Genomic DNA, 12,322 nt, shown 5'->3' with positions numbered 1-12,322 from the left:
ACTAAAATTCCATATGTGAATAAAGACATATTTTTTTTTTTTCATAAAAATAAGACAAATAATACTTTTTTCGTTACTTTATTGACAGAATTATTGTATTTAATTGTAAATAAGTTTAAATCATAGTTTTAAAAGGAAGTTGCATTTTAAACGCATCATAAAAGAGTAAATGAAAGAACTTAATCTAAAATGGATTTGAACCAAATTTAACAGATTAATTAAATCAATTGTATAAAATAGTAAGTTACTTACTAAGGAAATCATTTACATTCATTGGGAGTAGATAAAAAATATTATTTTGTTAATTTTCATTAATAGAAAATTTATTGAGCTTTAATTTAGATCCTTTAATTAACCGAGTAGTGTACTCTAATTATAATTCGCATAAAATTGAACCAATATTTTAATAACAAATAAGTATATAGCCTCAATTATATTAATACCATATTATTCCATTTTAGCACTCGTCGTCTAGTAATTATAGATGCTACAGAAAATTCTTAGATTGCAACTTTATAAAGTACATGCTTAAATTTTCTTCTTTAAATGCTTGACTTTCTTTGTAGACACCCACTTTTCAGCGCCAAACAAATTATATTACAATGTGGTGTTCTGACGAAAAATCTGTTCAAACAAGCACTCATAACACATCAAATTTATTAAGCCAGAACATTTAATAGAAAGGACGAAGATACGTGAAATTGGTGCATGTATTTTAGTTTACGTTTAATAGGAGTTCAGTTCTAGTTCAGTTCTAGTTCAGTTCTAGTTCAGTTCTAGTTCAGTTCTAGTTCAGTTCTAGTTCAGTTCTAGTTCAGTTCTAGTTCAGTTCTAGTTCAGTTCTAGTTCAGTTCTAGTTCAGTTCTAGTTCAGTTCTAGTTCAGTTCTAGTTCAGTTCTAGTTCAGTTCTAGTTCAGTTCTAGTTCAGTTCTAGTTCAGTTCTAGTTCAGTTCTAGTTCAGTTCTAGTTCAGTTCTATTTTATTTAACTAGAATTAATTGGTTATGGATTATAACCGCAGAAGTGTAGACAGCGTGACTTTAACAAAAAAATATTTACAAACAAGCCGCATAACAAAACATGAAAAATATTCAACGCTAATAAAAACACATTAAAAAACAAAAAATCTTACAGAAAATTTTCGAAGTGAATTTAGTAATAAAAACTTTAACGAAATGGTGTACCAGCACATTTTTTATTAAATAAGGGAAAACGTAGAAAATAAGTAGTACAAACACAAGCAATTGTTGTTTGTAACCAACACTATGATTGTTGAAATTATGAAAAGTTGGTTAATATTAAATGAAGTGAAAACTCTAACATAATTTATTACAAAAAAAACGGTATAAAAACATAAAAATCTGATTACTTAGCCATTAATATAGTTATTAAAAAATCTAAATTTAACTCACCTCTTGTGGAGGTACATCATAAGTTCGCGTACGCAAATCCACTCTATCGTATGAATCAATACAGGGTAATATAAAGAAAATGCCTATAAAAATTTATTGTAAAATATTTAAATAAAATTCTTTTTTAATTTCAATAAAAGCAAAGTAAAGCATTTCAGCTACCTGGCCCTTTGGCACCACCAGCCATTAAACGTCCCAAACGAAATATAACCGCACGTTCATATTCCTGAACCACCTTTAAAATGTAATCATAATTAAATGCATAATGAATTTTAACAATTGTTTAAATAAGTGCTGATTTCAGGTTTAACAAAACAGTTCGGTATAATTATTATTTACCTTAAAACATACAAATAGACTAAACGGTAGTGTTAAAATAACCAGAGCTACGGACAGTAGTATCAGTAAAGTGCTGCAAGTTGAACCTTTATCTTCATGTAGATCTTCTTCCACTGGTTAATAAAAATAAGAATATAAAAGATAGGCAAATTACAATGACTTTTTTAATTAATTATTTAAATTATTAATTTTTTAATATTTTTTACAAATAATTTAAATTATAGACCACCATGTCGTATGTTCAATATTAAATATAAATTCATCAATCATACATCGCGGAGTTCTTTTTTTACAAATTTGTAACTGACAGTGACTTAAATATTTATACATATTTAATAAATATGTATATATTCATTTTAAATATCACAATGACGTTTGTTTAATATTGAATATAATTTAATCAATCATACGCCACGATATTCTTGTTTATAGAAATTTGAAACATACAGTGATAAAGAAGTATATATATATATATATATTTTTTTGTTCAGTTCAAGTTTAGTTCTAGTTCAGTTCTACTTCAGTTTTAGTTCAGTTCTAGTTCAGTTCTAGTTCAGTTCTAGTTCAGTTCTAGTTCAGTTCTAGTTCAGTTCTAGTTCAGTTCTAGTTCAGTTCTAGTTCAGTTCTAGTTCAGTTCTAGTTCAGTTCTAGTTCAGTTCTAGTTCAGTTCTAGTTCAGTTCTAGTTCAGTTCTAGTTCAGTTCTAGTTCTGTTCTAGTTCAGTTCTAGTTCAGTTCTTTTTCAGTTCTTTTTCAGTTCTTTTTCAGTTCTAGTTCAGTTCTAGTTCAGTTCTAGTTGTGTTCTAGTTCTATTTTAGTTATGTTCTAATCGTTAAATCATTAAGCTTTTTAAATAGCCGCTTATGGAATCTCGTTTAATTAACTCTAGTTTAAACGATCTCATCTGTTATAAAGTAATCTGTACATACAGCCACATACATACTTAATACAACGTTTATGTACGTGTCTGTCTGTAATACATAGATTTTTGTGGATATAGTTGTATGTATGTATAAGGGTACATGTTTTTTTATATTTTACTAGTACATATTTATAGCTGATACAAAACAAATAGATGAAGAACGTAACGGAAGGATGGACAGACACACCGACATAGTGGCGTGTATTTTAATACTTTTTTCATTGTTACGTGCTTTGGATCATAGAAGTATTAATATTCTTGTCTGCGTCTGTAAAAGTGTTTGTTTGTATGTAAGGAGTATATATGTGTATTAGAGTGAGCGTGATTGCATAAATGTTAAATTTAGTGTGTGTATGTAGCTGTAAGTTTTTTGCTGTTTTGTTTTATTGTATTACAGTTTTGTAATTGTTTTTTTGGTTGTGTGGTGTTATTGTATCGGTTTGTGTGTATATGTGCAAAGTGCTGTTACAATTTCTGATAACTGTAACTTTTGTGCATAATTAAATAATGAAAAATCAGTTGTTTGCTGCACACAGTATTGTTAGGATCTCTCAACCGGAAATCACAGTGACCGAAATATATTTTTGTTTAAAAACTTTGCTTTATTTCTTTGTTATTATTCTTCTCGCTGTGAATTTAATTTGAATTGTTCGTTAAAACTCAATATATTGTGTGGGTTGTTTTCGAGAGGAATTTACCATATTGTGTTTTTGCAATAAATATTTGTTTGTTGATGTTTGCTTTCATAAACAAATAAACACATTTATACATGAGTGAATTGAATAATTTTTTACTCAAAGTGTTGATGAACGAATAAATGAATGAATGCATGTTTTTGATTGTTTTTAATAAACGGAAATGAAAAAAAGGAAACAAAATAATAATGTTTTATAAACAAATCCATTAAAATCAAAGAAATGAGCACTCTAGGCTCTGGCATTTAAAACCTCAAATGTGTGAATTTTATACTATAACATAGGTGATATATAGGGCTTACATGTGATAGAATAAATTAAAAACTCATTGGCCAAATTTGGTTACATATGACTTCCGTTATGGGTAATAAATTTGGTGAGTACAAACATATAATAACTACAAAAAACTCTTACGTTTTATTGTTTAAATAAAAAAATGCATTAAATATAATTTTCAACAAAAACCTTTGAGAACTATTAAATTGTGTTGTGGGTAATAATAATCATTACATACGTGCTTTCAGTGCGATTTATTATTTCATGTTTTTGAAATTTTCTTGGCACTGAACTATAAATGTTCTAAATTTTTAATGGAACGAATGAAGACTACACAATGTGAATGCACTCAACACACATGCAGTTAAGTGGTAATTGCTTTGGAAAGCATAAATTTTAATTTACGATAACAGTTTGTTCTGCTGTTGCTCGACAATGGATCGGTCTTTTGGTCTTATTAAAAGTGTGTTTGCGTTGATTGTGTTCACACAGTATGTGACCAAAATTGTATGTCTGCATAACTAATGGAATTGTTAACAAGAAATTTTAGTGAGAATACTGAGATGTATTGCTGTTAAATGAAAGGACGATGTAAGTGTTAAGAATTTGGTGGAATTTTGGGAACTTTAACAAAAATCTAGTAGATGGTAAATTTTCAGAATTTCTGAAGAAAAACATTGGTGATCACAAAATAAGTTAATTTTTAAATTTTTAAACATTAAATGAATATATAAAGAAAATATATAGGCGAAACCCTTACGCCTTATATTTTGATATATAAAATATAAGGCGAAACCCTTACGCCTTATATTTTGATGAAAATATTTGCGCAACAAATATTTCAATATAAATTCTATTGAAAGAAGTTGTAAGCGATTTATTGTCTGCGAAAAAATCTGATTTAAAACCTTCTTTTAATTTGAAAGCATTCAGACGAGCTCTCAGGGAGAACATAAAAAATATTATAAGAACTGAACTATTTTCGAAATAAAACTGAACTAGAACTGAACTAGAACTGAACTAGAACTGAACTAGAACTGAACTAGAACTGAACTAGAACTGAACTAGAACTGAACTAGAACTGAACTAGAACTGAACTAGAACTGAACTAGAACTGAACTAGAACTGAACTAGAACTGAACTAGAACTGAACTAGAACTGAACTAGAACTGAACTAGAACTGAACTAGAACTGAATTAGAACTGAACTAGAACTGAACTAGAACTGAACTAAAACTGAAATTTTTCGTCAAATGCTGATATTGGTTGTTACCATAGATGAATACAAACATTCATTTATTCAATATCGCTTCCGTTTTTACGCGTATTTTCTTTTTTTTTGGTTTGTTTCTGTTAGTGTTCATAAAAGTTTTCATTGATTTATGACTTTTGGTATGAAAGCGAAAAAAAATTTAAGCAGCAAAATGGAATATTAGGGATAATCTTTGACTGAGGTCAAGGTTCGTCAGAAGATGTTTTAATCTGTATTTATGTTTACCAAAAATGTGGAAGATTCACTGTGTATCAAGAGATAACAGTTTTGGGGTTTTGTAAACAAGGGTGATAAATATGTGTTAGAAAAAAGTTTTTCAATTACTAAAATTTTGCGAGTTTTTTATTTTGGCTGTGTATTTTATAGTTTTTAAGAGAAACACTTTTAAGATTTCAGTCAAAAATATACTTTTAATGGGAAATATAAATAATCAAAGCTTTCGCTTGTTTTTACAATTTTTTTTGAAAGTACTAAATATGAATAAATAATGAATAAATGAATTTCTTGCACTGTAAGTATTTCGAGAAATCTCTATTTAAGAGTTAAAAAAGATGCATTTAAAACATTTCTTGTCTCTATAAGATGTATTTTTTTTGATGAATACATCTTATAATTAAAAAGAGGTTAATAGAGGGGTTGAACTTGAACGTTGTCTTCTTTTTTCAATAATTTCTTTAGAAATTGACAACTTGATTGACATTACATACCTTACAATAAATTCTACAGTTTATGGTTGAATTGACCTTTAATTTGATTTTGTTATGCATGAAATATTTCTTGTGGTAAGAGGTTTTATTATTCAGCGATATAGTAAGAAAATATTATGAACTTAATATGTCACTTAGTGGCAGGTTTAAATGATTTTTAAGAGAAATACCGAGGATATTATTAAGTAACTACTTTATTAATCAAATGTTTATTTTAGACTATTCTAAAGCCAAAATGAGGCTTTTTCTAAAACCACATTATAGAGTTTATCTTCATTGCATATATTTCAAAAATCAAAATTATTGATGTAAAATTTAATTAAATTAAATAAAATTCATAGATTACTTAATCAATATTCACTTTATTTAACTATAACTTATCCAATAGCTAAAGGTACAAACAAACTGCAACAAACAAATCCATAAATTTTAAAACTCACATTTAAACCGATGATCCCGCCCTAATACTCCCCAAAAATAAAATCATAATAAAATGTATCAGTTTTCTTTGCTGATGTTATGATATATAAAGCGTGATAAAAATGCCAGAGAATTATTCACTGAACTGTATATTGTTGTTTTATTTATTTTATGGACATGGATTTAAGTAAATACTTGTATCTATATACATAATATTTGTTTACATATATATATTGTATGTATTTATGTAAAACTGTAAACTATATTTATTTAATATTTTTAAAGCTACCAGCTCTCACTCCATACTCAAATGTATTTGTTGCTTTTTTTTCTTGCAAAAAAAGCACTTTATTTATGTTATTGTTTGTTGTAGTTTTAAAACAGCACCTAGATAGTTATTCATATTTATATATACATATTTTATAAATAATGTTTTTTTTTTTTGGAATTTATATCCATTTTTTTATTTGTTTTGTAGGTCCTCACTAAAGACAGTGTTACTGTTTCCGTGGATGCTGTTGTCTATTATCGTGTCTCAAATGCCACCGTTTCTATAGCCAACGTTGAAAATGCTCATCATTCTACACGTTTGCTGGCACAAACAACACTCCGCAATACAATGGGCACAAGACATTTACATGAGATTCTTAGCGAACGTATGACAATTTCCGGCACTATGCAGGTAAAGTCATGTTAAGAGGAAAGTACTGTTTTCATTTTTGTTTTTTTACATTTTAATTTTTTGACAAATTTAAGTTTTTTTGCTGGTGTGTGTGTGTGTTTTTTAGATTAAATTGAAATGTTTTAAAAGATAGATATGTATATGTATGCTATGGTGATGAAATAATATTAAAACTTTAAATTTAAATAATTTATGATTTTAGGAAACTTAAAATTCGATTTCAATATAAAGGAAAAAGCGGTAAACTGAAAGACTGAGTTTTGTTTGTTAAGACTAAAGACTGACAAGGCAATGTGCAGAAATCTATATAGTAAAAATTACTATATAAGTAGTTTTAAATAGATTTTGTAGATTACTACAAAAAACATAACCCTCTACATCGTCGAAAATAAATACTATTCTCAAGTCGAGATGATATGTATAGATTATACTTAGAAAAAAAATGATCGCAGATTTCGACTATACTTGCTGTATTTCTTACAGTTTTAGAGAAAAACGGACATTTATATTTTTACTCAAAATATTGGGTTTTGATATGAAGACTTAAGACTATATATCGAGACTATCGAGTTCAGACTATCGACTATTTTATTGTCTGTAATAGATAGATAGATTGATAGATAGATAGATAGATAGATAGATAGATAGATAGATAGATAGATAGATAGATAGATAGATAGACATACAGACAGACATACATACATACATACATACATACATACATACATACATACATACATACATACATACATACATACATACATACATACATACATACATACATACATACATACAGACAGACAGATAGATAGACATACAGACAGATAGATAGATAGATAGATAGATAGATAGATAGATAGATAGATAGATAGATAGATAGATAGATAGATGGATAGATAGATAGATAAATAGATAGATAGATAGATAGATAGATAGATAGATAGATAGATAGATAGATAGATAGATAGTTAGATAGTTAGATAGTTAGATAGTAAGATAGTTAGTTAGTTAGGTAGTTAGGTAGTTAGGTAGTTAGGTAGTTAGGTAGTTAGGTAGTTAGTTAGTTAGTTAGGAATGAAGATTATGAACATATAAATCAGAAAAACTTATTTTTTTCAAAAGAACAAAATTTCACATTGACAAATTGCAGTCCATTTATTAACGGTACCAGTACGTATACGTGTTTTTTAATTTCTTGACATTACAAATATTAAGTATACGCCTTATTAACTAAATACTAAAATCGTGTTCTATAACTGAAAAACATATTATGAACGTATATGTAAATCAGAAAAACTTATTTGTTTTTTCAAGAGAAAGAAATTACCATTATATAATCGAACTTCTTATATTATCGGCACCTGTACGTATACGTGTTTTTTAATTTCTTTATATTACAAATATTACGTATACGCCTTACCAATTTATTCCTAAAACTATGAAATTTAACTGAAATTTATAAAGATATATGGAAACTAAGAGATACATATCATTCTAAAATTTATTGAAATAAATTAATATTATATAAAAATACAAATTTGTATAAAAAAAGTTTAAAAATTATTTTCACACAAAGTTTTTCTTTCGTTTAAAATTTTGTTTTTTTTTCGTTACAGACTTAAATTTAAATTTATTTTTGTATTTCATTTAATTTTTTCCAGCTACAATTGGATGAAGCCACCGATGCATGGGGTATTAAAGTAGAGCGTGTTGAAATGTAAGTAATAGTTTCCTATTTGCTATAATAAATATAAAAAGCAACAAATCTTTGCTTAAACTTAACTGCATGCAACATGCAGACAAATAAACTATACAATAGTATATATATTTTAAATTCACACTTTTTAGCAAAGATGTACGACTTCCGGTGCAGTTGCAAAGAGCCATGGCAGCAGAGGCGGAAGCAGCACGCGAGGCAAGAGCCAAAGTTATAGCAGCCGAAGGGGAACAAAAAGCATCGCGTGCTTTGAGGGAAGCTTCAGAGGTTATAGGCGGATCACCAGCAGCTTTACAATTAAGATACTTACAAGTAAATCATATAAATAAATATTTTATAAACTTTATTATATTTATATATTTTTTACTTACAGACTTTAAGTCAAATATCAGCTGAGAAAAACTCCACCATAGTTTTTCCCTTGCCCATAGATTTAATAACCTACTTCCTAAAATCGAATGATGCTGCCACCCAACAATTAGCCGAAGCTGCTGTTGCTGCCATGGATAAAATTGCTACAAAACAGGACAACGAAACCTCTACAACTTTGGAGAAATCTTCCTAATACTTTTAAAACAATACACAAATCTAAATAGTATAACCTATAACCCGTTTAGTTTAATTTCTAACAAGAACTAATTGATCCTAGTAAATGCTTTAGAATAATTGAAACTCAGCCAATAGTTATATTTTATAATCCATTGTATTCAAATTAGTAAGCCTAGTTTAGAGTATTAAAACTAGTTTAAAGCTCTTTCCTCTTTTAAAGCATTTGAAAAAAAAACTCTTTAAACCTAATTAAACTAACTACTAGCAAGCTGTTGACTCATTTAACCAATAATATCTATAACTAAACATCTATCTAACTATTTAACTTTATCTATCGATTATTTTTAATTTATAAGGAAATTTAATTGAATAAATAAAAAGCAATTATAAAACCCAAATGGGGTTTTCGGTTATTTTAATTTTGGCTATATACCAAAATAGGAAACACTTTTACTTTCCATCACGAATAGATTGATTTTTTTACAAAATATTTTTTATTTTCCTCTATATATGTTCTAAGTAATTTTAAGTCGATTCTGTAGATTACTGAAAAAAAGGCTATAGTCTATATCGTCGAAACTAAAGACTATTTTTAAGTCGTGATGATATAGATTGTACTAACTGCAATGGATTTTGGTTCAACAGTAAGGGATTTTGGTAATAGAATTGTCGAGACTATATTATATTATATTTTATACTGTATACTGGTCTACAGTAAAATGAATAGATAATTGCTCAATTCACAATCGGTGTTGTAGGGTATCGTAGGGTATCGTTGTATATTTATTATTGAATTGTTTTTATTTCAAAAATTTTTATTTGAAAAAATATTTATGACATAGTTACAATGCTACTACAATACGACAATGATTGTGAATTTTACAAATGTCATTATCGCAACTATTCTCTATTGTATAGTAAATAGATGGGATGGTATATAATTAAAAAATCGAGACGCAGACTATTTAATCTTGTAAACATTAGACTGTAAATCAAGCTGAGACTATCGACTATTTGATAGACTTTAAGACAGCCTAGAGACATTGTAATAGTACACTGAAAAAAATCCATGCCTAATATATATGAAAAATGTCGTACATTGTACGAATTCATCGTTGTTTCGCACCATGAAATTCTTTCGTAATATATACGAAATTGTACGAAATATTTTAGTATAATAAGAAATATTCTTGAAAAAATGTATTTACATAAATTGAAAAAAGGGAATTTTGAATAAATATGGTAAAATTTACGAAATATTAATTTATCCAAACATTTTTGTTCATTTTAAAATAAATTTTCTAATTTTAGTTCAAAACTATTCTCCACACGAATTTTTCATTTTTTTATGAAAAGAATTCGGAATAATATTATACTTTTTCTTAAATTTTATAAAAATGTTGTAGTTTTATTTAATCATAATATAATTAATATCAATATGTTTAGTTTCGCTAAAATTTAAGAAAAAAATATTACGAAAGGTTTTCGTACGTTCGTGAAAATAGAAAAGGGTTTTATTAAATAATATTTCGTATTATACACGAAATTTTTGTAAATATTACGAAAATAGAAGTTACGAAATTTTTTTCGTAAAGTTGAGCATGGATTATTTTCAGTGTAGATAATCGAGTATAAAGACTGTATTGTGGTTTTAAAAATTAAATAAAACAATATAAAATAGTATTTCATATAACCTAGTGTTTTCTTTTTAAGCCAAAATTTGTTGATATTTATTTAAAAAGATTCTAAATGTGTTTGTTGTAAAAATATGAAATGCAGAGAAAACAAATCAAATTGTTTTAGAAAAATTTAAAATTATGAAAAATATGCTATAAAAATGTTGGAAATATGCAAAAAATAGGCAATTAAAAGCAAAATATACAATTTATGCATTTATAACAAAATATGCAATAACAAATCGATGCCATATTGTAGCAAATTCTTTGCTCCGAAAAGAAAACTAATAAAAAGTTATTTTGGGTTCCTGACTACAAACATGCATTAGCATGGAAATCCTTGCCCTATTCATAATAGTCGAGACACACAATAGTGCAGACTTTTGACTCAATATCGAGTTAATACTATGGACTATTTGATAGTCTTTAATATAGAACACAGGAACTGTAGAATAGTAGAGAGAATATTTTAGTTTTTAATTGCTATATTATAGTCGAAATTAAAAATGACTTTAAAATCGAGACGATAGACTATTAAAGACACAATTATATGTTCTGAAGTGGAGACTTTACCCTGCTTTAAAGTCGAAAGTATAGACTGTACTACAATGGACACTATAATCGAGACAGTAGATTAGTCTATTTTATAGAATAGACTTTCTATATGATGCTGGTTTTTAATCCGGACTGAAGCTTTTGATTATTGTAGACTTTTCTTTAGTCAAAACTTAACACTTTCTATAGACTCTGAACTATTTGGGATTATTGGTAAATATTATAGAATATTTACGAATTGAGAGACTATACGTTGAAATGTTAAGACTAGATCTCAGTATTGTCTTACATAGTTACGAGTTAAAAAACTAAAAAAGTACCAAAAATCTTTTTACAGACTTCCACTAATTGTTTGTCAGGTTCAATATTACAAAAAAATCCAAAAGTACCTTTTAAAAAACGAAAAAGTACAACATTTTCCCTTTTGTCGATTTTTATTTACTCCTTAATTTTAATGTTGATTCCCGTATCTCTACGATTGACAGAGGAATTGGCTGTAGTTTTAACCTTTTAGGCTGACTGATGCTAAAACCACAAGTCTGTGAGTCAGTACCCGTCATATCTGATAAAATTATAATCTTTCTAAATTATCTTACTAAACTTTAGCCTTTCCATTGCATTGTTTTAATAATATTAATAACAACAAAGTAAGTACCTATTTCACACTTATAGCTTTAATGGAATGCAAACAAAAAAGTAACCTTGCATTACAATAGGAGCGGTGGTTTCCTACTTGCAACCCTTTTAAATCCATACAGCTAATATAAAACAATTTTCATTGTATATGTTCTAATAAATACTATAGTTTTATTAAAACAAATACATTAATAATTAAACAACTTTCAACCCTTTGATATGCAAGGCAACAGAAAGAGAAGGAGGATAGAGTGTACACAGAAAATAATCATAGCTTAATATCTACGAAAAATTTTATACATTGCACGAAATACAATAGTTTCACACAATGTAATTGTTTCGTAATATATACAAAATTGTATAGACTAGTATAGACTAGACTATAGACTAGACTATAGACTAGACTATAGACTAGACTATAGACTAGACTATAGACTAGACTATAGACTAGACTATAGACTAGACTA

The 12,322-nt window shown here is 27.4% G+C and overlaps 2 protein-coding genes across 2 annotated transcripts; one reads left to right on the top strand and one right to left on the bottom strand.

Moving 5' to 3' along the window:
• Positions 1–1,402: 1,402 nt before the first annotated feature.
• LOC124420264 (band 7 protein CG42540-like) lies at positions 1,403–2,080 on the bottom strand. The gene is made up of 4 exons (XM_046952537.1): positions 2,059–2,080; positions 1,751–1,863; positions 1,574–1,646; positions 1,403–1,494 (listed from the first exon to the last, which is right to left on the bottom strand). The coding sequence occupies exons 1-4, from the start codon at positions 2,078–2,080 to the stop codon at positions 1,403–1,405; spliced, it is 300 nt and encodes a 99-aa protein (XP_046808493.1).
• Positions 2,081–6,521: 4,441 nt separating this feature from the next.
• LOC111677244 (band 7 protein CG42540-like) lies at positions 6,522–9,444 on the top strand. The gene is made up of 4 exons (XM_046952987.1): positions 6,522–6,722; positions 8,384–8,439; positions 8,571–8,751; positions 8,813–9,444. Exons 1-4 carry the CDS (start codon positions 6,660–6,662, stop codon positions 9,002–9,004), a joined length of 492 nt encoding a protein of 163 aa, XP_046808943.1. The 5' UTR covers positions 6,522–6,659; the 3' UTR covers positions 9,005–9,444.
• Positions 9,445–12,322: the final 2,878 nt, after the last annotated feature.

The sequence above is a fragment of the Lucilia cuprina genome, chromosome 5 (genome assembly GCF_022045245.1).
Source record: "Lucilia cuprina isolate Lc7/37 chromosome 5, ASM2204524v1, whole genome shotgun sequence".
In the NCBI taxonomy this organism is placed as follows: Eukaryota; Metazoa; Arthropoda; class Insecta; order Diptera; family Calliphoridae; genus Lucilia; species Lucilia cuprina.
This window is presented reverse-complemented; position numbering and strand designations above follow the sequence as displayed.

Bases quoted from the DNA above. Each gene is read 5' to 3' on its own strand.
- LOC124420264 (XM_046952537.1), bottom strand. From the start codon at position 2,080: ATGTATAAATATTTAAGTCACT. The intron at 1,864-2,058 runs GTCAGTTACAAA...TTTATTAACCAG, and splicing joins GTATAAATATTTAAGTCACT to TGGAAGAAGATCTACATGAA. The intron at 1,495-1,573 runs GTAGCTGAAATG...AAATTTTTATAG, and splicing joins TGGTGGTGCCAAAGGGCCAG to GCATTTTCTTTATATTACCC.
- LOC111677244 (XM_046952987.1), top strand. From the start codon at position 6,660: ATGGGCACAAGACATTTACATGAGATTCTTAGCGAACGTATGACAATT. The intron at 6,723-8,383 runs GTAAAGTCATGT...AATTTTTTCCAG, and splicing joins CAATTTCCGGCACTATGCAG to CTACAATTGGATGAAGCCAC. The intron at 8,752-8,812 runs GTAAATCATATA...TTTTACTTACAG, and splicing joins TACAATTAAGATACTTACAA to ACTTTAAGTCAAATATCAGC.